This window comes from Lontra canadensis, unplaced genomic scaffold (assembly GCF_010015895.1).
Source record: "Lontra canadensis isolate GAN:19392208 unplaced genomic scaffold, GSC_riverotter_1.0 scaffold5, whole genome shotgun sequence".
NCBI classification, from domain to species: domain Eukaryota; kingdom Metazoa; phylum Chordata; class Mammalia; order Carnivora; family Mustelidae; genus Lontra; species Lontra canadensis.
Window position 1 is genome coordinate 3,570,750 of NW_022630999.1, and position 23,696 is coordinate 3,594,445.

The window sequence follows — 23,696 nt, forward strand, 5'->3', positions numbered from 1 at the left end:
CTCAAAGAACATTGGAAAGAGAAGAGCTGCAGATTTGACCCTGACCACTCCTCCCTAGCCAAAGATGAATAACTACTAGTCTTCCCTTTAAAAAACTTTTTTTTTAATAATCCTGAATAAGCATTATTAGGCCTCCAGCCAGTACCTGAGGTCTCTCTGTCTCTTTATGAAAATCAAGGCAACTTTATACTGGATTATCTCATTATACATGACTTTCACTTATCCTAAAACATTACAAAAAAAGCAGACCTATTTCCTGACTCTTTTCATCTAGAGGAGGTAGTCTACCTGATGCTCTCCTCCCTTAAATTTAGACTTCATCCTCAGTTACAAACAGATCCTCCCTTCTTACTATCCTGACTGTTAACAGCTGTGGTAGAAATCTCTGCCTTCACTTCCCTCATTTTCACTCAATGAAGGAGCCTTAGTACTAAAAATTATAATCTCACTTCTCCTAGTTTGCTGTTGCTCCTTCCAGGTACAGTTGATACTTGAACAACTTGGAGTCTAGGGGCACTCACCCCCCCAACACAGTCAGAAATCCATATATAACTCTTGACTCCTCTCAAATTTACTGATAGCCTAAAGTTGACCAAGAAGCCCTAAAAATAATACAAAGTTGACTAATGCATATTTTGTATATTACATATATACTGTACTCTTACAATGAAGTAAGCTAGAGAAAAAAAAAGTTATTAAGAAAATCATAAGGAGGGGCCCTTGGGTGGCTCAGTGGGTTGAGCCTCTGCCTTCGGCTCAGGTCATGATCTCAGGGTCCAGGGATCGACCCCTGCATTGGGCTCACTTCTCCGTGGAGATCCTGCTTCGTTCCCCCCCTCCCCGCCTGCCTCTCTGCCCACTTGTGATCTCTCGTCAAATTATATAAAATCTTAAAAAAAAAAAAAAAAAGGCGTAGAAATGGACCCATGCATTTCAAACTGAGGATTTGCCACAGGTTTCCTCTTTACCCATACATAGTACTGCCATCAGGCTGTAACCTTGAAGTCCTTGTGAAAGGAACATTCAGTGTCCTCTCGTAGTTGAACCACCTTTTTTTTTTTTTTTCCCCTAGTTTCTCTTCAGGTGCTGCTTTTTGTTTCTGCCTCCCAACTGTTACTGTATTTCAGGACTATATAATCTGCAATTTATGCTCCTTGAATGTACTTCTTCTTAACAGTGATTTCAAATAAAGAAGTAGGCTTGCATTTAGGAACCATTTCCACCAAAAAATATGTATCTTCAAACCATATTAAGCCACTTAGGGTCACAACGTGGGCCGATTGACAACATACACTACTAAATTTTTATTTTCTTTTGCCTCTCATTAAATTTAAAGATCCATTTGATGCTACTCCCCTGTAATTGGTATAGGTTGTTCTAAGAATTGTCACTGAATTACATTATACCTAAGATGTTTTTTATGATTTACATAATTTGCAAGTTTATGTGAGTTTCATGGTTTCTGAATATGACTGGTTTCCATTATCTGAATCTTCAGTCCTAGAGAGTTCATTAATTGAGGTGGTTTATTTTAATCTTGGTGTGGTTTTTCACTTAAAAAAAATACACATTGTCAGTTATCAGATTAGTGACTCTGAGATTTAGTAGTCTGGTTTTAGTAATCTGTTCCGTGTGCTAATATGAGTGATTTATAGTTGAAATCCAAGATTACGAAAATGTAACACATCTAGAAGTAAATGTATTCTTCTAGCTTTAGGAGGGCTAGGAGATAGAGGTGCGCTATGTCTATCTATATATCTACAAAAGCTGAAAGTGTAGTACTTCAAAAAATTCATGACTAAATGACATTATCCCCTCAAGCCAGTAACTTAAAATTTTATGGTAATTCAAACACATGATTTAAAGAATAAAGTAATTGGGATGGGAGAAATGAGGTGAGAAAGATAATCATAAAGTACTAGCATTCTGAAGTTTTTAAGAAAAAATAACTCCACGAACAACAGTAATTTATAAAATCATTGTGTTGAGAAGTAGACATTATTTTTGCATTTAGAAGATTATTTCCTAATTCAGGGAAAAGAATATAATCAAATACATCATAAGCATCATTTGAATTGCTCACTGTTTATTCAGATCTATTGAGGCTGAGTCAGTTATTCAGTCCTTGGTAATGTATTAAATATGCTGATCGTGAGTACAGAAAAGTCAAATATTTTCTCTTAACCTTTGTAATCAAGGGACCTGGCTGAATCAATTTATAAAGTGTTTTACTAAAAGGAAGAAAGGATGTTTAATTCAGAAAATGCATAAACCTGTGGAGTAGGTGTTTCTATTCAAAATGAAACAGGGTTTACTTTTGGAGGATGGTACTCTGGATTTTTTTTTCTTAAGTGGGATTATCTTCAGAAATGAAACATTTGGTCTTTGAATTATGTTGCTATAACTTCCAGAGTTATACAGATGTTAAAATGATCTATAGAATACAAAAGCTCTTAAATTTGATAGTATTCTTCTTAATTTAGGGAATAAGAGACAGTAAATTACAAGGAATAAACTTTGATGCCTGCTCTATCAAATATATGACATAAGTTTTCTATGTCTGGCTATTGTAAGGAATTTTTTTTTTTTTTTTTAAAGAGAAAGACGAGAGCAGACTCCTTGCTCTGGGCATCTGATAAACCATTGTAAAGAGTGTACAAGCACCAGTACATATATTGACCCTTGATTATTTTTGTATATTTATCTGCAGGATGATTTTAATTCTGGGATATTAGTATCAGCTTGGTATATGCCTCTGAGAATGGGAATTTAGTCTAAGCAGAACATAATCAGGGAAATTTGTTTTTTAAAAAATTTCATGATGGACTTAAGGCCAGATACTTTGGTCTGTCTATAAATACCCAAAACATTTTAGGTAGTACAAAAAAAAAAAAAAAAGCATTCCCATTTTTTAAAATTTGAGAAACGTCTTCATTTGCCTATAAAATATAGCAATTCAGAAACTATACGGGAAGTACACTTCTAAGTGATCATAGGAAATTATGAAAGGTAATAAAAAAGCATTTAATAAGTGACTCTTAATCTCACAAAACAAACTGAGGGTTGATGGGGGGAGGGGTTGGGTGAGGGGGGGTGGGGTTATGGACAATGGGGAGGGTATGTGCTATGGTGAGTGCTGTGAAGTGTGTAAACCTGGCGATTCACAGACCTGTACCCCTGGGGATAAAAATATATGTTTATAAAAAATTAAATTTTTTAAAAAAGCATTTAATGACCATTAATATATACATACTTAATATTATAGGTCATTAGGGGCACCTGGGTGGCTCAGTCGTTGGACGTCTGCCTTCAGCTCGGGTCATGATCCCAGGGTCCTGGGATCGAGCCCCGCATCAAGCTCTCTGCTCAGTGGGAAGCCTGCTTCTCCCTCTTCCACTCCCCCTGCTTGTGTTCCGTCTCTCGCTGTGTCTCTCTCTGTCAAATAAATAAATGAAATCTTTAAAAATAAAATTAAAAAAATATTATAGGTCATCTGGAAAGGGGAAGATAAATACTAGAAAACATAATCCTTCCATCAAAAAAAAAAAAACCCACTCACATTTAATTATAGGTGTTCAAGACATTGAGGACCGTGTTGTTGTTGTTGCTGCTTCTAGAGAAAGGGAGGGGTATAGGGAGAGAGAGAATCACAAGCAGGCTCCACACTTAGTGTGGAGTCCATTGCAGGGCTCAGTCTCAGGACCCTGAGATCATGACCTGATTCTAAGTCAAGAGTCAGATGCTTAGCCAACTGAGCCATCCAGGTACCCCAAGACATTAAGGACTTTTAAATGAGATGCATAGTGTGTTTACCTTTGGGCTGAGGATAATCCAAAGCTAAAGTTGGTTTCTTTTACCTGTATCAATATTCTAAAAAGTGTACCTCACTATAAAATACAGTTGAATTAAGAAAGCCAGCACAGAGTAGTGTTGCATGATTTGAAAGTGACATAGATAAGTATATTCAATATTAGTATGTCAGGATTCTCAGCAATGAAGTCTTTGGAATATTATCAGTCACAAGTATTATATCTTTGTTAGGTGAAATTTTTGCTATATGTGTCCTTAGAAGTATAAAAGACTAAAAGTTAACTGAAATAACTCCTTCATGATGTTGAATAAAAGTTGCACAAAGAATAAAAAGGGATTATTCTTCCATCAAGATTAATAATTTATGTTTTATATTCTTAAATTATTGGGATTGCATATTGAGACTTTGAAATTGTCTTAATCAGTACCCGTTCATTTTGTCATGATTTACTTCATCCTTTACGTTAAGGATTATTATCATTTGAATGTTGTAGTGTAAGGTTGCTTATAGTTACTAATATTCCCTGCTATAAACCACTAAGATACTCTTTGCTCCCAATTTCTTAAAATTTAGCAGGTAAGACATCAGTTTTATACTTCCACTCAAAGATTTATAAGGGTAAGTAATTTAAAATTGTCATCTTTCATAGTCATCAAGGACAAATTATCCTGAATGGCTAGCTTTTGCTACCTCTTCATTTTTAAGCTCTCAGTAGGATGTTAAGAATTTATTTCTTTTACGGCAACTCTTAGTGTATTTGTGTATGTGTGTAGGATTAAATAATAAATGTTATGTTAATATTACTATGTTGATACATTTTTATCCTGTCTTAGTCTTTCATGGAAAAATACAAATTTTATTTCATTACAGACTTGAATTTACTATTTTAGTTATAGACACTTACATTTTAATATATTTTTATTTATCCTGCCTTTCATGTTTTTATTTTCTTCAGTTTAATGTATATATTGGTTTATCTCTTTGAGGAAATTCTTTGTAATACTAAAGGCATTACTGTGCTTCTCAAATAGATGAGTGATAGGTAAAAGCATGTAAAACTCTTATCCCAGCCACAGTACACGCGCGTAGAGGAAGAGAAGGGTATATAAGTGACTTCCAACTCTTCAAATTTGCACTGAGAGGAAGTATACTTTCAAACTAAGTGATCCGGTGCTACCAAGAATGCGAGATGAATCCCTTACTACATATAGACTGAGTAATGCCAGTGAATCTCTTGTTTTAGAAAGTTTTTAGTCTATACAGACACATGAAGGCATTGTATCAAAAATTGATGAGGTAACTACCCTTTTTATGTTTTTTAAGTTATTACATAATGATAAATGTATAAAAACTGCATTACCAATTTGGGGTGAAGCCTATTAGAGTTTTAAATATGTGTTTTATTAAAATACAAAGCTGGCTTAGAAAACTTACATAAATACTAGTATTTCATTTTTATTGTGCTAATTAAGTTAAAATTTCCCTTTTATCTTCAGATTTAAATTATTTTCTTACCTTTCATTAATAGGTAGTATAGATCAATCAGTGTTAAAAGAATTACCCCCTGAACTTCTGGCAGAAATTGAATCCACCATGCCACTTTGTGAACGTGTGAAAATGAATAAACGCAAGCGTAGCACAGTTAATGAAAAGCCAAAATATGCTGAAATCAGTTCAGATGAAGATAATGATAGTGATGAAGCTTTTGAATGTAAGTATCACATAACTTTATTATTACTTTAGAATTAAGCAGATTGATGTGTTTGTCTCATTCATAATTTGGGGGGTTAGGAAGAGTACAGTGATCTTAATTCTTAATAACATAGTATAGCAAGCTTTGTTTCTTTATACTTAAAAAAATGCGGAAGATGAGATCAGTTGGCACCAAGAAAAAAAAGTTTAATGAGCTATTATTAGTGTCAAATAACAGAGGTATGTGTCTATATTTAGCAAACATTTATTGAGCTCCTACTATATATGCTAGGCACTGAGAATAAAAATTCAAATAAGATGTGGCCCCTATCTTTGAAGAGCCTTCAGTCTAATGGGGGAAATATGTAAACAGTTGTAGCAGTGAGAAAAGGACAGTGATAGTAAGTAAATCCAGGGTGCTATGGGAGCACATTGGATTGTCATCAGAATTATACTTGGGGGTTCAGGGAATGCTTACTGGAAGAGGTGACACTTGAGTTGAGTCTTGAAGGACACATAGGAGATAGCCAGGTAAAGAAATACTTAAAACCATACTATCACTAAATTATTAATGGATTAGCCACATTGCCAGTTATCTGTGTGGTTTGGACCTGGCTTCTCCTTTTTGCCCAGCTGTGTCCTGGAATTCCTCCCTTGTTTCACTGTTTTCCAGAGCTGGCTTCTTCACTACACAGCTACCTCTCTACAACACTGTGATCACCTGTCTTTGCACTAGACTTGCTATACCTCGCCTGTCTTCCTACTGGTCCACTGAAAAAGTTCTTCTCTTTTATCCCTATCTTCCTTCTTCTGGAGCAAGAGAATTGAGCCTAGCCAAGAGGGGTCAGCAACCTTGTTTGACTTAAACGGCATTCAGTGGAAACAGACTATGGGAGATCTTCACTGGTGTGCCAACTGACTTAGTCATTATGACCAAAAGAAGTGGGAAGACAACCAGTGTGTTCTACCTTTTCCACCTAGTTTCCGTAGATAGAGGTGTGACAAGCAAGGGCAGGAAGGACAGATGCATGCTGCCAATTTTAAATGTATATTGCTGATGGAAATCCTTTACCTCCTCCAAAGTTTTCAATGTTCATTTATTCTGATCTTCTTTAAATTGTGAGCTCTTGAGCTATGAGAGTAGACTATGAATACTGAACAAATATGAACAAAGTTTTAAAATTGAAATAAAATATATAGCAAAGTTAATCTGACATTTAATTATATGTATAATTGTCATAACTTGTTATTATCATGAGATGTATTTACATGCAATATATTTTAATGGCTAAAGTTAATACTCTTTTATTATAATCAAACATTTTGGTCATATGGGAACATATGCTCTGGAAAGGGAGAGGAGAAAGGAGATCTGGTGGCCCTGAAACTCATTCCCCTTTATATACATGCCTCTCCTTCTCTCCTCCTCCCCCATCCCCCAAACATCACCCATTTCTAAAGGGAATAGCTAAGGAGGAGGAGTTCCTTAATTGCAGATTGATTTCAAATCACACTTCAACTCCATTAACTGAGAGTGGCTCTCTGCATTGCTAAACTGATGAGAATTTTGAAGCTACCTCACAGTTCAGTAGAAAGGATAGCATAATCAGAAATTCCCACCAAGTTTAAAACAGGGGAGAGAGCCAGCCACACATGCCTTATGTTTGTCTTCAATGCAATCACTATTCTTTTCCTTGCTATTATGAGAGCTGTCGTTTCCTTTTATGGGACCACATAGTGTCATCTTAAAGCCATGGATCCTGTTACAGCTATTCCCAAATATGTTGAAAGCGGATATTAGTTAGAGAACCTCAGCTTCAACCTGCTACGTGCAAGAAGTTTCTCCGGATTTTTCAAGAGACCTCAGAGTAGCTTCCTGTTTTTCTAAGTTTATTTCTATATAAGTAACTATAGAAAAATTGACTCTGGAGACACTGGAGAGATGAAATAATTTCAGTTGGTTGTTGACATAAACAACCACATTGTCATTATACCATGACAAAAACAATGTAGTGAAAATATAGTGTAGTACAAAATGTAGAAGTATTATGAGAACATAAGCATAAGCCTTATGCTGCTTTCAGAGACTTTTTGAAACTTAAGGTTTTGCTGCAGTTTAATCAAATTGGTTTCCTAAAAATCTTAAACTAGGGCAGTTGTTTTGTTGAAGAATGGGGGAAGGGTTGAGGGGAACTTTGAAAGTCGGGCCACATAGATCTGGGTAGCCATAACACAAATACAACATCATTGGGTTGCTGGAGAAAGAGGAAGGAAGATGTAAGCTAAGGAACAATGTTGATAAAATTTAGAAAGGGAAAGTGGAAGACACTCAAGGCATATTTTTTACCTACCTGTCTGCTGAGCTCCTCCCCTACTTCTTTCAGGGCTTTGAGGGCAATAAAGAACAAACTAGTAACAGTGAATTGGGATCCTGAGAGCCTTATTACAGACACACTGTATCATAGAAATTGGGTGGGTTTTTTTTTAAATTTGCCATCCTATTTTTATCCAAATTTCCTAAAGCTTAATGAATGTGAAATAAAAATCTTCAAGGCCTCTAAAAATTTTCACAAATACAATATATTGTAAGTTCTTGCTAACAATTGTAAGATTTTTTCAAGTGTTTCTAATCATAGAATTAAATGCTTGAAATGGATTTCTTCTGAAATTAAAATTCAGAAGGACTAAGTCATATTTGAGGTCATAGAATACTACTTTCTGCACATTTCTGAAGAAGCTTATTAGTTGCTATTCCTCATATCTGGTAGGTATTTTAGTACTTGTTGAAAAATATTTAGTGAATGCTACATAAATTATGTTTCTCTGACATACACATGCACGCACACACACAGATACACCTTATATTAGTTTATAAGGCAACCTCTCACTAACAGAATGTACTGGGGCATACACTAATTGTAAAGGGGGGGGAGTCCTTCTTCCTCATATTTCATGTCAAATTTATGGCCAGTTATGAAGAAAATCATTGAAGATTTAAATATATGCGCTCATGTTTGTCTTTTTATGAACTATCTTGCTATGCCAATCCTGTGACCAAAAAAAAGAGGAAACAAATTTATCTTTCTCTACTATGCTGTCAGTAGATTGGACAGAAGGGTCCAAAACCAGAAACCAAACTAGATTCTTGAATAGGTATAGCTAAGGCAGCATGTAAGGGTAGTATTAGCCAGGGTACAGACATTGCTTATGCACACCTAAAGGCACCAACACAAGCATAGATAGAGTGCATGGGCCAGAGGTTGGCATCCTTAAATTTTAGGATTTAAGGGGACTCAAGTAAGAGTTTTGTCTTAAGTATTTGGGTATTGATCATAGTTAGGAATTCGAAATACAGGCCAGTTCAAAGAAAGCAAGAGAGTCAGACTTAGTTCAACAGACTAGAAAGTATTTCATTGTCACCAACAAGTGGTCAAAACAACAGGATGCCTAGATAATAGGACACATTAGTTCTCTATCTTAGTTTTAAGTTGATGGTGCTCCATCCTAGAGCAGGTACGGTAAATATTTGTCACTTGTACTGCCCTCCAGCTCTCACAGGACAGACATTTCTAATGAGTCTTTCTTGTTGAAATATGATGCTTTCTCAGGGAAATACAAAGCTCTAGGCAGCTATTTCCGGTTGATGAGAGTTGATGTGTCAGATGAAATCTGTTCGCCAGTTCTTCCTAGGATTTCCTGTCATTACTGGTGTTTTTATGGAATGCTTAGACCCTTGGAAGGTTGGGGAAGGGACTGAAGGTAACATATATAAATATGTTCATGAAGCATGTATATGCTTAAAAGCTTTTCTCCTTGGGTTTAAGCGAGTACATTGTTGGAGAACCAAATTCAGTATATGAGTATTTACAACTGTATAGATTTATTCTATCTCTATAAGTCTGTGATTTTTAGATGATCAGAATCTATTGAATTTATACCCAAGTTGTGGGCTTAATTTGGCTTTTCATTGTTGGTATATATGGTTACTCCATATGCTATAGCACTTTCTCAAAGGTTTATTTTTCCTCCAAACCCTCTCCCCATCAATAATCCAAATGCTTTAAGGTGTTTCTGTTTTTCATCCAAATCCTAGATAAAGATTGTTTTACATGCCTTAATTAATCCTGATGGTTAGATATTATCTTTACCAACTCACTGAATACCTTCCAAATTCATTTAGAAATCTTTAAATCTAAAATAATAGGATAATGCTAAAATAAGTGATACCATTTCTATACCATAATTTATGTGTCTGATTAAATAGAATGGCTCAATTTCCTAGACCCACACAATGATTTTTCTTCCCCTGATGTGGTTCATTTGTGAAGTAGAAGTTTTAGGTCTTTTTAAATGAGGTAAATTATTTGTCATGGGGATTTGCTTCTAGCCTCTAGGAAACGACATAAAAAAGATGATGATAAAGCTTGGGAATATGAAGAGCGTGACAGAAGAAGCTCTGGGGATCATAGGAGAAGTGGCCACTCTCATGAAGGAAGAAGGAGTTCGGGTGGTGGTCGTTACCGAAACCGAAGCCCATCAGATTCTGACATGGAAGATTATTCTCCTCCTCCCAGCCTTAGTGAGGGTAATTCATCAGTGTCAACGGATTTCTTACATAAGCTGCCTTAAATTTAGGTCTTTAACTTTGAAGAATATTTGATACCTTTTTATGAGTTAATTAACAACTCCTAATTGTTAAGACAGAAGTATATATTTAGTTTGGAATGGTAGTGGTTATTGTTTAAGAATTTAAAGTTCTGGAGGAAACTAGAAGCAAAAATAGAAATATTTTAAATTGTCATTCCTGTATTTCAATATTTCTTTGTTTATTTTAGTTGCTAGAAAAATGAAGAAAAAAGAAAAACAGAAGAAGAGGAAAGCTTATGAGCCAAAACTAACACCTGAAGGTAACTTTTTAGTTTGTCTTTGTTCATAGTCTTCAACTTCAGTTTTCTACATGTAATGTGATAAGCTCTTATTTTTTCTTTCTTATAGAAATGATGGATTCTTCAACTTTTAAAAGATTCACAGCCTCAATAGAAAATATTTTGGATAATTTAGAAGATATGGATTTTACTGCATTTGGTAAAATCATTTTAAGATATATTTATTTACCTCTAAATATAGTGTCCGCTTTAAATATATTTATTTACCTATGTGTCTATGTTTCTGCCAGTTCTCTAGTGCATATAGAGGCATTGTCTGTGCTCTGAAGAAACGTAAAATCTAGTTGTAGAGTCAAGTGTAGTCTATGTTTTTTTGTTTTCTTTTCTTTTGTTTTAAAGATTATTTATTTATTTATTTATTTGAGAGAAAGAGAGATAGACTCCCCACTGAATAGGGAGCCTAATGTGGGACTAGATCCCAGAACCCTGGGATTATGACCTCAACCAAAGGCAAGCGCTTAATTGACTAAGCCACCCAGGCTCCCCTCAAGTGTAGTCTGTATTATCAAGAAATTGAAAACTTTAGTGTAATAATCAAGTATTATTGCTACTGTTTTTGGAATCCTGAGAATGCAGCTACCAAAGTAGGTGATAATAATTTATTTTATTAACATATAATGTATTATTTGTTTCAGGCGTATAGGTCTGTGAATCATCAGTCGTACACAATTCACAGCACTCACCGTAGCACATACCTTCCCCAGTGTATGATAGTAATAAAAGAAACCTTTTTTTAGGTGAGACACGAGTAGGTGCTAGATAAGGAGAGTGCTAATACGAGCAAGGATGCAGAAATAGGAACCCATTCATCTGCTCATTTATTCTTATAGCCAATATTTATTGAGTACTTATTCTTTGTCAGCAATACTTTAAGTGCTAGAGATGCAAAGATAAATACCCTAGCCACTGGCTTTAAGTAATGCAGAATCTAATATGGAAAACAAAACCAATTAGAATATAGTAGGATTAATATATTCATATATTCCTTTTATAATAATATGTAAAGATCATAACTTTAAATAAAGAAATGTAACACTGCTTACAGTATTTAGAGCTACTCAACAATTCCATGCCACCTATAGCTGGTATAAACATTAGTGCCTAATTTATACAAAAGCCATATAATATACAATGATTCTTATAAGAGTCCATCTAATTGAAAATGTCTTAAAAGGTATATTACCCTTTATATTATATTAACCTTTATTTTAAAAGTATTTGTTTTGGGAAAGTTACTTGCCTAAGTATCATTAATGCATGTCTCCATTATTTGGCATACCAATTGTGTGCTGAGAAACCGTCTTCCATGTCATCTAAGGTCCCAACAGGAGGACAGATGGCAGTCTCAAATAGGATAATTTGAGGAGGACTTACTTAGAAAGAGACCAGTTACAGAGTTGGGGACAGAATAGTACCAGAATCTAGGTTTAACAGCCATGGAATTATTACCATCCCTACTCCAAAAGGAACAAGGGTAAAATATAAGTTACCAGAACTCAATTCTGTAGGGAAAATAATGTCATAGACTTCCTTGGAAAAAAAAGCAGTAACCTTTGGTTAGAGAACATGGGCAGCCTGAGACCTTACAAGGAAGGAGTCAGAGATATAAATACCCTGACCTTACTCTCCTCTTTGATCTTCTGACAGGGCACCCCACTAGCTGAACCCAAACAGAAGCTAGAGGGGATAAGGAGACTGTTGATGTAGTCCATACAGGTCAGCCTTCTAGGGCAGAGAGCTTGGCAGAGTATATCTAAAGTAGTGAAGATAAGAGATCTAACTCCTCCTTCCATCTTCATCAAACTCCCATTTTAATACCTGTCCTTTCATTCAGGGTTTCCTTGAGGTTTACATAGGCCTCTTAGGTTGTTACTTGTTTAGTTTGTTTGTATTTGTTTGTGTCCCTAGATTTTATTAAAATATTAAGCTTACTGTTTTAAGCTATTTATTGTACCTAAACTATTTGGTTTGGTTTTTCAGGTGATGATGATGAAATTCCTCAGGAACTTCTTTTAGGAAAACATCAGCTTAATGAACTCGGCAGTGAATCTGCTAAAATTAAAGCAATGGGTATAATGGATAAGGTATCTCACTAAAGAAAAATTTTTATGTTTACTATGTACGGTCTAATGTTTGAAATTAAAGTTTTCAAGATAAATTACAAAGATTGCATAAATAATAATGAAAACAATTTATGGTTGCCTTCTGAGAGTCTAAATAATTATTATTTTTTTTTAAACAACTCAAGTATTCTGTAAATTATTCTAAAGAAAATCATATCCCATTGAAAGTAGCATGGGCCTGGATTTTTTTTTCACTGTTTTTAATTTTCATTGTCTCAGGTATTTATATTATTTAAATGTAGAAATACACTAAAAAATTTTTTTGGCATTTGCTTAGTCATTGAGAGTGGTGAAAGCAAAGCTACAGTCTCAACACATTAATTGTAATAAATACATAGCCTCATTACTGTAGGCTTTATAGTAATTTTTGTGAGTTGACTTTCTTGTGAGCTCTCTGTTGCTGAATAGTCTCATTCTATTCTAATGGAATAGCAGAGTATTTTTTCATTGATAATGACTTCTAACGATGGTGACAGCATCAAGGGATGGCTTCCTATAATCTTTATGAGCCACCATTTACTCTCTAAACTACTGTGTGATTGCTGTGCAAATACAGTTTCAAGATGAATCCTCCCTCCTCTTCTAAGCAGGGCAAGCTCCCTGTTGTTTAGAATTATCTACTCTAAGTCTCCTAATTTCCTATTCTATAATATGGAGGTAGTGTGTTGTTCTTCAAGAATAAGTAGAATAATGAATCTAAGATTATTTACCTACAGTTTATTCTAAACATTTCTAAACTTCATTTATTCAATTTTATAATTTTAAAGTAGACTAGAAAATATTTTGATGTTTTTACCAAGTTAAAACATATTTTTTTGTTTATATATTGCCTGTATTCTAAGTAATAAATGTGCTGTGAATTTTGATTTTTTATTGAGATATAATTGACATTATATTAATTTCATGTTTATCACATAACCAGTCAATATTTGTATATACAGCAAAATGATCACAACAGTAAATCTAGTTAACATCCATTATCACACATGGTTATAATTTTTTTTTCTGTGGTGAGAACTTTTAAGTTCTACTCTCTTAGGAACTTTCAGATATGCAGGATAGTTTTAACTATAGTCACCATGCTATACATTACATCCTGAGGATTTATTTAACTTATAACAGGAAATTTGTACCTTTTGACCATCTTCACCTACCTTAGCCCTTATCTCCAACCCCTGTGGCAACCACCCATCTGTTCTCTGTGTCTGTGTGTTTGGTTGGTTGTTTTTTTGGTAGTGGTTTTAGACTCCACATATGAGGTTATCTGGCATTTTGTCTTTGTCTGACTTATTACACTTAGCATAATGCCCTCAAGGACTAATCATGTTGTCACAAATGGTAAGATTTCCTTTTTTATGGCAAGATATTTCATTGACATTGTGTGTATGTGTGGATGGATATATATATATATATATATACACACACACACACACACACACACACACACACACACACACACATTGTACTTTCTTTGTCCATTCATCCATCAGTGGATACTTTGGATGCTTTCATGTCTTGGCTATTGTAAATAATCATGCAGTGAACATGGGGATGCATATATCTTTTTAAGTTAGTGTTTTCTTTTCCTTCAAATATATTCCCAGAAGTGGAATTGATAGCTCTTATGGTGGTTCTATTTTTAGTTTTTTGAGGACCCTCCATACTGTTTTCCATAGTGGGTGTACCATTTTACATTCTCACCAACAGTGCACAAAGGTTTCCATGAATTTGATTTTTAAAGCCAGTTGTATCACATTGTTAACCAATAATTAATGTGCTGTTAGTTCACAGTGGTATGCAGTGAGGGATATATTGATTTATTTTTTATGTAGGAAAATGGCATCAATTTTCTGAAGTGACACTGCCAGTCCTAGCTTTTATTTCATAAATTCCATAATTGCATATAGCTAAAATGATTTCATTTTCACCAGGTGAATTTGCTGAGTATTTTCAAAATATGGAAAGTTTAGCAAAAGCCTGAGTGTTTTAATCTGCTATGAAATTATGTAAAGTAGCATTTGGCGGAACATGTTTCTGTACTCCGGCAAAATGATCAAAATGTACTTAATGTCAGTTACTCTTTGATCCTTCCATTTGACTCTTCTGGATGATTTGGTTGAGAGTCCTAGTTGCATGCTAGGAGTCTAAAAGGAGACCTGTTCAATCAGAAGAATATGAGTAACAGTTGCCTTCTAACAGAACCTTTAAATCGGCTACTAATTTTTAGATAGAGAAAGCGACCTTTCTAAGAAATGAAATAGTAGATAATTTTTAAAATAAGAAAGATTTCTTCTGGGAAAAAAAAAGTGTTACTTTACACTTGTAACTTTTATCATTTACAGTTTTATGCTTTATTTATAATACCACCTTGAATTTTAAGACACCTGCTGAATAACACTGTAGTGTGGAAACCATATTATAATTAAATCAATAGATGAAAACTTAGAGAGAGAGTGTGTGTGTGTGTGTGTTCATGTGTGTGTTCATTATCACTGCCACAAGTACAGGCAGCCAGGCATCAGAACAGACTAAATCTTGACTAGCTCTATGGTAAGAATTTAGTTAGTAGTGTGCATATTTGTCCATTCTGTGTTTACTTTTCTGTCTTTCAGAAACAAGTGATTAATTCTACATAATTCAGATTTAAGTAGAGTCTGGGAAAATTTTCTTTTCCCACTCTTTAAGCAGGTGGTAATTTTGTATGTTCCATAGCGCAAAGGTGATAATTGTACAATATGTTTCTTGACTAATTTATCACTTTTACCATTGATTGATTTAAAAAAATAATATATATATGTATATATGTATCTATATGTTGCTGTTTTAGCTTTCTACTGACAAAACTGTGAAAGTCCTAAATATCTTGGAGAAGAATATTCAAGATGGGTCAAAGCTTTCCACTTTGTTAAATCATGTAAGTACAAGATCTGTATTATTAATTTTACCTTTACTATGGTTAAGATACAAGTATTTTTCAAAAGAACTCTGATTTACAGAGGAAATCTCAAATTTCATTTATTTGAGCTTTTTACATTCATTAGCAATGCTACTAAATTATATTTTAAGTAATTCAAAATTATATTGTTGATTCACAGCTTTGACATAAACAGACAACAGATGTAAATTCATTTCACTTTACGGGACTGTTCTTTAATTTTACATTATGCTCTTCCTTGTGTATGATTGTATTTAAAATATTTTTTCACTTATGAAATGATAGTAATTCTTTTTCTTGACCTTCCTGGAGAATTAAATAGAAACCTTATACTGCTTTCCTAATGTATCCTAAAACAGTAATCCTTACATACCCTTTTTTTTTTTTTTAAGGTTTTATTTATTTATTTATTTGTGAGAGAGAGAGAGAGAGAGCGAGCACACGTGAATGGAATGGAGGGGCAGAGAGAGAGGGAGACACAGACTCCCTGCCGAGTAGTGAGCCTACCTTGGGGCTTGATCCAGGACGCTAAGATCATGACCTGAGCAGAAGGCAGATGCTTAACCAGTTGAGCCACCCAGGCACCCTTGTACCATTTTTATACCTAGTTCAAATTGTCATTGAAAGGATTAAATAAATTAATTCATGGAAAGTGCTTAACAATGTCTCCACATATTAAGTTCTCAATAAACACTAACAGCAACAGTTAATATATTTGAGTATCTTTATATCAAACAGCAACATAATGTAATGGTTTATAAACTGATAAAAGTAAATTGCCTGGAATCTACCTCCTTAGAATTGTGGCAGACTTTCAAAATCACATGTATATTCAAATTGATCTTGATAGCTCTACCATTATTGAATTCAAACATTAATATGTATAGGCATTTAATATGAGTTAAGAATTTGGGAAAGTATTAAGTTACTGAATTTTCCTTATTGCATAAAATTTCCAAAACACAAACTCAAAAAGGTCCATATTCTCATCTAGCAATAACCACTATTAACACTTTTGATATATGTGTCTCCATTACCATATTTGCATATATATATTTAGTGTATCCACTGGATCTTATGAGAGAAATGTTCTTGAGTTTGCCCAAGCCACAGGATCGCTATGTGATCTACGTGGAATAAGAAATGTAGAAAAATAAACTCAGATGGTATTTGTGTGGTTTCTTAAATATGTCTATATTTTTCCAATGCCCTTTATAAATTAGTTCTTGAATCGGAAACAGAGGGCTTAAAGAAACCCATAGTGGCAATCTACCACATCCTTAGTCTACAAATTTTATTTGAAAGATTTGACAAGAAATTGTAATAGATCTCAAGAATCTAGAGTTCTGGAGAGCTGGCTGACTCAGCCTTAATGAAATTATTCTAAATCCTGAAGGCATAGCATTATTTAATGTTTCTTTCATTCAATGACTCTTTCATACAGCAATTTTAATATTAAAGAAAAGCTACTTTATCTTATTTTTTTGAATAGGTATACAAGCAGTAAAATGGAAGAAAGCTTAGAGAGTTAGGAAAAAAGTAATTGAGTTCATAGGCATTAGTGCCCTTCTCTGCTTTACAGATATTGTGCTTTTATTTGCTTCATTTCCCAGTGTATATGCTTTGCATAGCATGCATTTGAAAGTATTCCTAGAGTATAAAGTTACTATTTCCTGGGGCCCCTGGGTGGCTCAGTGGGTTAAGCCTTTGCCTTGGGCTCAGGTCATGATCTCAGGGTCCTGGGATCAAGCCCCGCATCAGGCTCTCTGCTCAGCGGGGAGCCTGCTACTCTCTCTCTCTCTCTCTCTCTCTCTCTGCCTACTTGTGATCTCCCTCTCGTAAATAAATGGAATCTTTTAAAAAAAAAAAAAAGTTACTATTTCCTAAGTAAACATGTGAGAGAAGGATTTTCATTCTCAAAAAATTAAAAGCACACCTTCCGGGTGCCTGGGTGGCTCAGTCAGTTAAGCATCTGCCTTCCGCTCAGGTCATGACCCCAGGGTCCTGAGATCAAGTCCCACATTGAACTCCCTGCTCAGCAGACTTCTCCCTGTGCCCCTCCCCCTGCTCATTCTCACTTGCTCTCTCTCAAATAAATAAATAAAATCTTTAAAAATAAAAATAAAAAAGTAAAAGCATTCCTTCCCATTTGTAATGTAAGTTGCCAGTGTATAAATTAAGATGCAGTCTTCTGTCAGTGGTCGAATTATACATTTTAGAAAATAAATTATGTTTTCAGTAGTCTGCATAATAACTACTTTTTAACCTCTGTTTCTGAAAAACAAACATGGGAATGATTGAGTCAATAACATTTTACTACTTTTTTTTTTTAACATTTTACTACTTTTAAATGCAGCTTTACCATTCGTCATTTAAATTTTTACTTTGTTCTCAACAACAAGCAGAATTTGCAAAGTTTTTACTATAGTGTTCATATGCCAAGCATAAAATTATTTATATACAATTATAGTTGTTAGCTAGAATCTTAGGTTTGGATAAAGTACATTGAAGATACTATAATTTTGTTTGGAGTGTCATCTAGTGGTGAAATCAGGAGATAGAGTATATTATGTTTGAAAACTTTGAAAGAAAAATCTTAAAGTAACATCAGTATTTATACTTCATTCCTGATGTTCCTGAACATCCGTGGACAAGCATCAGAACAGCTGGCTGGCTTAGTCAGTAGAGTACATGACTGTTGATCTCAGGCTCATGAGTTCAAGCACCACATTGGTTCTACACCCAATGTGGTGCTTGAACTCTAAAAAAAAAATGTACATACTTTAAAACATTTACCATGAAAATCGAACATACCATAATTTCTTAATATTTTAACCTATAAATGCATTTATTTCCATTCCATTAACAATGTGCTATTTTATAGAATAACGATACTGAAGACGAAGAAAGATTATGGAGAGACCTTATTATGGAGAGAGTTACAAAATCAGCAGATGCCTGTCTTACAACTATCAACATTATGACATCCCCTAACATGCCAAAAGCTGTATATATTGAGGATGTAATTGAAAGAGTTATACAATACACTAAATTTCATTTGCAGAATACACTTTATCCTCAGTATGATCCTGTTTACAGATTAGATCCTCATGGAGGTTAGTTTGCCTTTTTATTTTAAAGTTTTGAGTATTATGTCAAAATTACCTGTTAAATAATTTTCTTATGTTGGGTCAGAATGCAGTAACTTAAAATGGCACAAAAATTACTAGATCATATAGATGGTAATAAATACTGACTTTCGATTTGACTAGAGTATAGAACTTTTAGTTAATCCAGTACTTGTTCAGGTATAATTTCTTTAGCAAATATTTACATATAATGGAAGTAATTCTACTGGTCAGGGAAAATCCCAGATAATTTTAGCTTCTAGTTCTCTTTATCACTTCACCCTAATTTTATGCAGAATATTAGTTATTTACAAAGTGAATTGTTTCAAGATATTTAATCTTTCCCTTATTTATTACCTTTATAAATAAATGAACTGTGAAATAGTTAATGTGTGCATTTAACGAGAGGGGGACATACTTGGTTTATAAATAATCTATAGTTAATTACTTATTGTTTAATAATTGCAAGTTAATTTAAAGGGAAGTATAATCTTACTCTTCCTGCACCAATGAGAAAAAAATAGAAATAAAGATACATATTTTACAAGAATTTAGTAGCCTCTGGAATGTGCCATAGATTATCTGTTACAAAAATGATTACTTGCTATCTAAATATCCCTATAGAATAATTTTCTGTTTCAATAAATAACCAGCTTTATTTGCCAGGTTATATTTTTATGTAGCACCCATCCCCCTCCCAAAAATGTGTTCCCTTAATTCAGAATACTGTTTTATTACTGTTTATTAAAAGTTGATAAATTACTTGTTTGAAATTTTTCTTTCATTTTAGGAGGCTTGTTAAGTTCAAAGGCAAAACGGGCTAAATGTTCTACCCATAAGCAGAGAGTAATAGTAATGCTTTATAATAAAGTTTGTGACATTGTTAGCAGCTTATCAGAATTGCTAGAAATACAGCTTCTTACAGACACAACAATTCTTCAGGTGAGTTTTTTTTTTTTTTTTTTAAGCATTTTGTTATATTTCTAGACCAAATGATGTAAGAAATAGAGAGGCTAGGTGAGTTCAGCATAACCTTGCTCACTCAGTAATAATGCCAGCATGATGTTAATTTTTTCCATTCAGAAGATATATATAAAATGAAGAAATACAAGTCCAGGGAAGTTTTAAAAAGAAATATTGAGGATAAAAGGTGAATGTATTATAAACTCTAAACTCTTAAGTTCTTTGAAAGGTAAATGATTACTTCCTTTGAAGTATGTCATAATATTTTCATCCAGAGTAGCAAAGTGTGTTTTTTTAATTGTGACATTTATTAACTCAAAATGTGGAGATCAGAGGAATGGTGGCTATGAAAAGAAAGTATGTAACTAATGTGCTTGAGGGTGAAAGGAGCAGAGAAAAAACCAGATCAATACTAATGATTAATGAGGGGAAAGAAAATGTCCTCTCAGTTTCTTCCAGTAAGTTTATGAATATTTTGGAATTTAGTTAAGGTAGAATGTTACTGAAATCAACTAGAGATGTATACTGATTACTTTTTATGTGTGCAGGTATCATCAATGGGAATTACACCATTTTTCGTGGAAAATGTCAGTGAACTACAATTATGTGCCATTAAATTAGTCACTGCAGTAAGTATTAAGTCATACTTTTAGTTATCCCACCAAAAAAATAATATTGATATCATTTAATTCAAATTTATAAAAATTAATGAAGATTGAAGTTTTCCATAGATTTATTTCAGCATAAGGACTATTTTTTGTGTGCCTTCTATTTTAAATTCTTCTAAATTTTTATTTTATTCAATATAGTATATTAATAGTTTCAGAGGTAGAGTTCAGTGATTCATCAGTCTTATATAATACCCAGTGCTCATTACATCACATGCCTCCTTAATGTCCATCATCACCCAGTTACACCATACCTCCACCTTCCTCCCTTCCAGCAACCCTTAGTTTGTTTCCTACAATAAAGAGTCTCTTATGGTTTGTCTCCCTCTCTGATTTTGTCTTGTTTTATTTTTCCTCTCTAAATTTAAAAAAAATAGTTAATAATTCCTTAATATCTATAATTAAATCAGAATTATTTAAAATCATTGAAATTTTGTCTTTCCATCTCCAAGATAGTGTAATCCTCTAACTAAAACTAGTATATGATAATTCTACAAGAATGTTATAATTAAGGATGGAAGTGTAGTGTAAATTAAGTTTATTGTCATTGAAGATGTTGAAAACATTTTCATTGTAAATGACAGATAATATTTTTTAATCATGTGATACAATATTTTTGTTTTCAAATAATTATAATAAACTAAATTTGAGATCTTACAATTACTAAACAGGTATTCTCAAGATATGAAAAACATAGGCAATTAATTTTGGAAGAAATTTTTACTTCACTTGCAAGATTACCAACCAGCAAGAGGAGTTTGAGGAACTTCAGGTAACTAATTATAGCAAAGGCTAATAAGTACAATGAAGAATTACATTATATTGTAGTCCTTATAAATTTATTCCTAATCATCTGTGATTTTTATTTTAGTGATCAAATAAAAGAGAGGCAATTCAGTCAGAGCAGCATGAAGAATAGCTTAGATATGTGAAAAAGCAGTGCATATTTGGGGGACTTAAAGAAATTCATTGATTCCCATGTGTAAAGATCTATGACAGGGTTTTTCAGTCATGATGCTATTGACATTTTGGGCAGTTAATACTTTGTTGTGAAAGGCTGTTCTGTACATGGTAAGATGCTTAGCAGCATCCCTGATCTATAACTTCTAGATGATAGAAGTTGTCACCCACCCACCCCCTTCAATTGTGACAACCAGAATTTTCTCCAGACACTGGCAGATATCCCCTGAGGGGCAAAATCATCCCTGATTAAGCCATGGTAGGAAATATGGTTTGAAAAAGTCAAAGGCAGTTCAAGTGTTTTATAAGCCATACTAAGGAACTTGGACTTAATCCTTTATACAGTAGGAAGTCATTAAATAGTATTTTTAAAAGCTGGAAGATTACTCTGGCAGCAATATGGAGAATAGACATGGAGATTAAATGTTCTTAAGTCACTAAGAACAGGGTAACTAAGAAATGTTATCCACTGCTATAGTCAGCAGTGGATTATTGTCTTTGTTGTCATAGGGAATCATCATCATTATCATAACTATTGTAATTTCCTGAGTGATTGAGTGTGTTGACCTGGCACATAGAACCCTATATGCCAGGTATTTAGATTGTTTTGAAGGCTGTCTTATGTAAAATAGTTGTTCTGACCTTAATTTGGGGGGCTAATTGTATATAGTTTCTATTAAACCTGAAGAAGAGCTATGAGCATATATGAGAATTCTTACACCTTTATAGTATCTTTAGACTTAAATATTTAAATTTGTTTTTTTATGTTCTGTGCCTCTGCCTGCACACCCTAGCACAAACAATCAAGAGCTGACTGTGTAGCAGATTTTAATAAGAAAATAAGTACCAGAATGTATGGGCATTTGGAAATCTTGAAGACTTTTCTCATTTTAAAAATCATTTTGAGAAGTATTTGATATTTTTCATGTATAAATCTTTGCAGTGCATAGAGAGTATAGAAATTTGTGTTAAATGTGTGTTAAATATTGCATTTTCCTTTGACTATTTTAATTAAATATGTATAGATATTGAATTGGTACTTTTTCTAATTTAATAAAAATAATTAGACTCAAAGACAGTATTACAAGCACTAAAAATAATGTCTAGACATATTAGTAAAGCATCCTGAAATTTTCGGATGTTAGATGACATGTAGAGTGAAATTCTCTTCATTCTTTGTGTGATTTAAATATTTCCTTCTCCATTAAAGGTTAAATAGTAGTGATATGGATGGAGAGCCTATGTATATTCAGATGGTTACAGCCCTGGTTTTACAACTAATTCAGTGTGTGGTACACTTACCATCTTCAGAGAAGGACTCTAATTCAGAAGAGGACTCAAATAAAAAAGTAAGGAATCTTTTATAACTTTGTACTTTTTTAGGAAGAAGCACCTGAATTCTCTGCCATTCTTACAAACCTGAAGTTCTTAATTAGAGTTTATGGCTGGTCTTTAGGATCCTTGTAGAGCACTAGACTACTTTTTAAGAAACATGAGTTCTGGTACTGACTACCTTGTCTGCCGGTCACGAGAAATATGGATCTTTTAACCCGAGTTTGTTTCTTCAGGTATAAAATGAGAATGATAATAGCTAACAGGCTTTTCATTCCAACCACTAAGTCTGAAGTTAGATAAGTCATTGTGCAAGCGAATATTATTATATATAATATCTGTACTGCTACATAATATATAATTGTAATATAATTAATGTAATTCTCATGCAGAAGATGAATTTATACCTCATCGTTGAGTAACTGTAGCTGAGATTTGCTTTTGGTTTTGTAGCTTTTACCCATCAAAGCTTACAGTTTTTCCAGGTTCTTATAGTACTGTAAAAGCATAAGAAGAAACAGGGATGATTTTGTTTCTTTTGTTATTTTCAGAATTTTGCATATGTATATAATTAAGGAAGTAAATAAGTGAAAAATGCCTATCAAAAAAGTTGAGGTTGCTCTCCCAATCTCGTTGTTTTCTTTCCAATCTTTCTTTCCTTGTCTTTGGTGACAGGTATCATGAGAATATTTATATCCCTCCATTTATTTATTTGTTTAGTTCTCTGCATATAATTTTTTAATCTTACGTAAATGATATAGTGACATCATAGCTGTTTTTTTCAGTCAACATTGTTTTTAATACATAATAACTAATAACAGATTCTCGTGACTTGGGTTAAACATATACAACTGTATCACAATTTAAGAGTTTCTCTAGGTATACTTAGAAATAGAATATTAAATCATAGTGTACATGTATTTTTTTACAAGTATTTTCAACTTTACTAGAACTTGTCAATTTACTCAGAAAAGTAGTACTCTAGCTTAGTTTGTTTAGATTTTTGCCTAGTCTAGTCAGTCTGCAATGATACCATGTAATTTTGCATTTTCCTGGTAACTAGTGAGCTTTTTCATGTATTTTTCACCTTTGGGTTTCCAAAACTTTGAATTGACTGTATATCTTAATCTTGAAATTT

The 23,696-nt window shown here is 33.5% G+C and overlaps 1 protein-coding gene across 6 annotated transcripts in view; it reads left to right on the forward strand.

Moving 5' to 3' along the window:
* Nucleotides 1-23,696, forward strand: part of NIPBL (NIPBL cohesin loading factor) — a 198,427-nt gene that overhangs the window by 124,503 nt on the left and 50,228 nt on the right. For all 6 annotated transcript variants that reach the window (XM_032851342.1, XM_032851344.1, XM_032851343.1 and 3 more), the window contains 11 exons: nt 5,340-5,522; nt 9,891-10,088; nt 10,339-10,410; nt 10,499-10,588; nt 12,430-12,533; nt 15,400-15,486; nt 18,392-18,623; nt 19,426-19,577; nt 20,147-20,227; nt 20,938-21,038; nt 22,437-22,575. In XM_032851342.1, the coding sequence (XP_032707233.1) occupies nt 5,340-5,522; nt 9,891-10,088; nt 10,339-10,410; nt 10,499-10,588; nt 12,430-12,533; nt 15,400-15,486; nt 18,392-18,623; nt 19,426-19,577; nt 20,147-20,227; nt 20,938-21,038; nt 22,437-22,575 (1,439 nt within the window). The remainder of the gene's footprint in view (nt 1-5,339; nt 5,523-9,890; nt 10,089-10,338; nt 10,411-10,498; nt 10,589-12,429; nt 12,534-15,399; nt 15,487-18,391; nt 18,624-19,425; nt 19,578-20,146; nt 20,228-20,937; nt 21,039-22,436; nt 22,576-23,696) is intronic.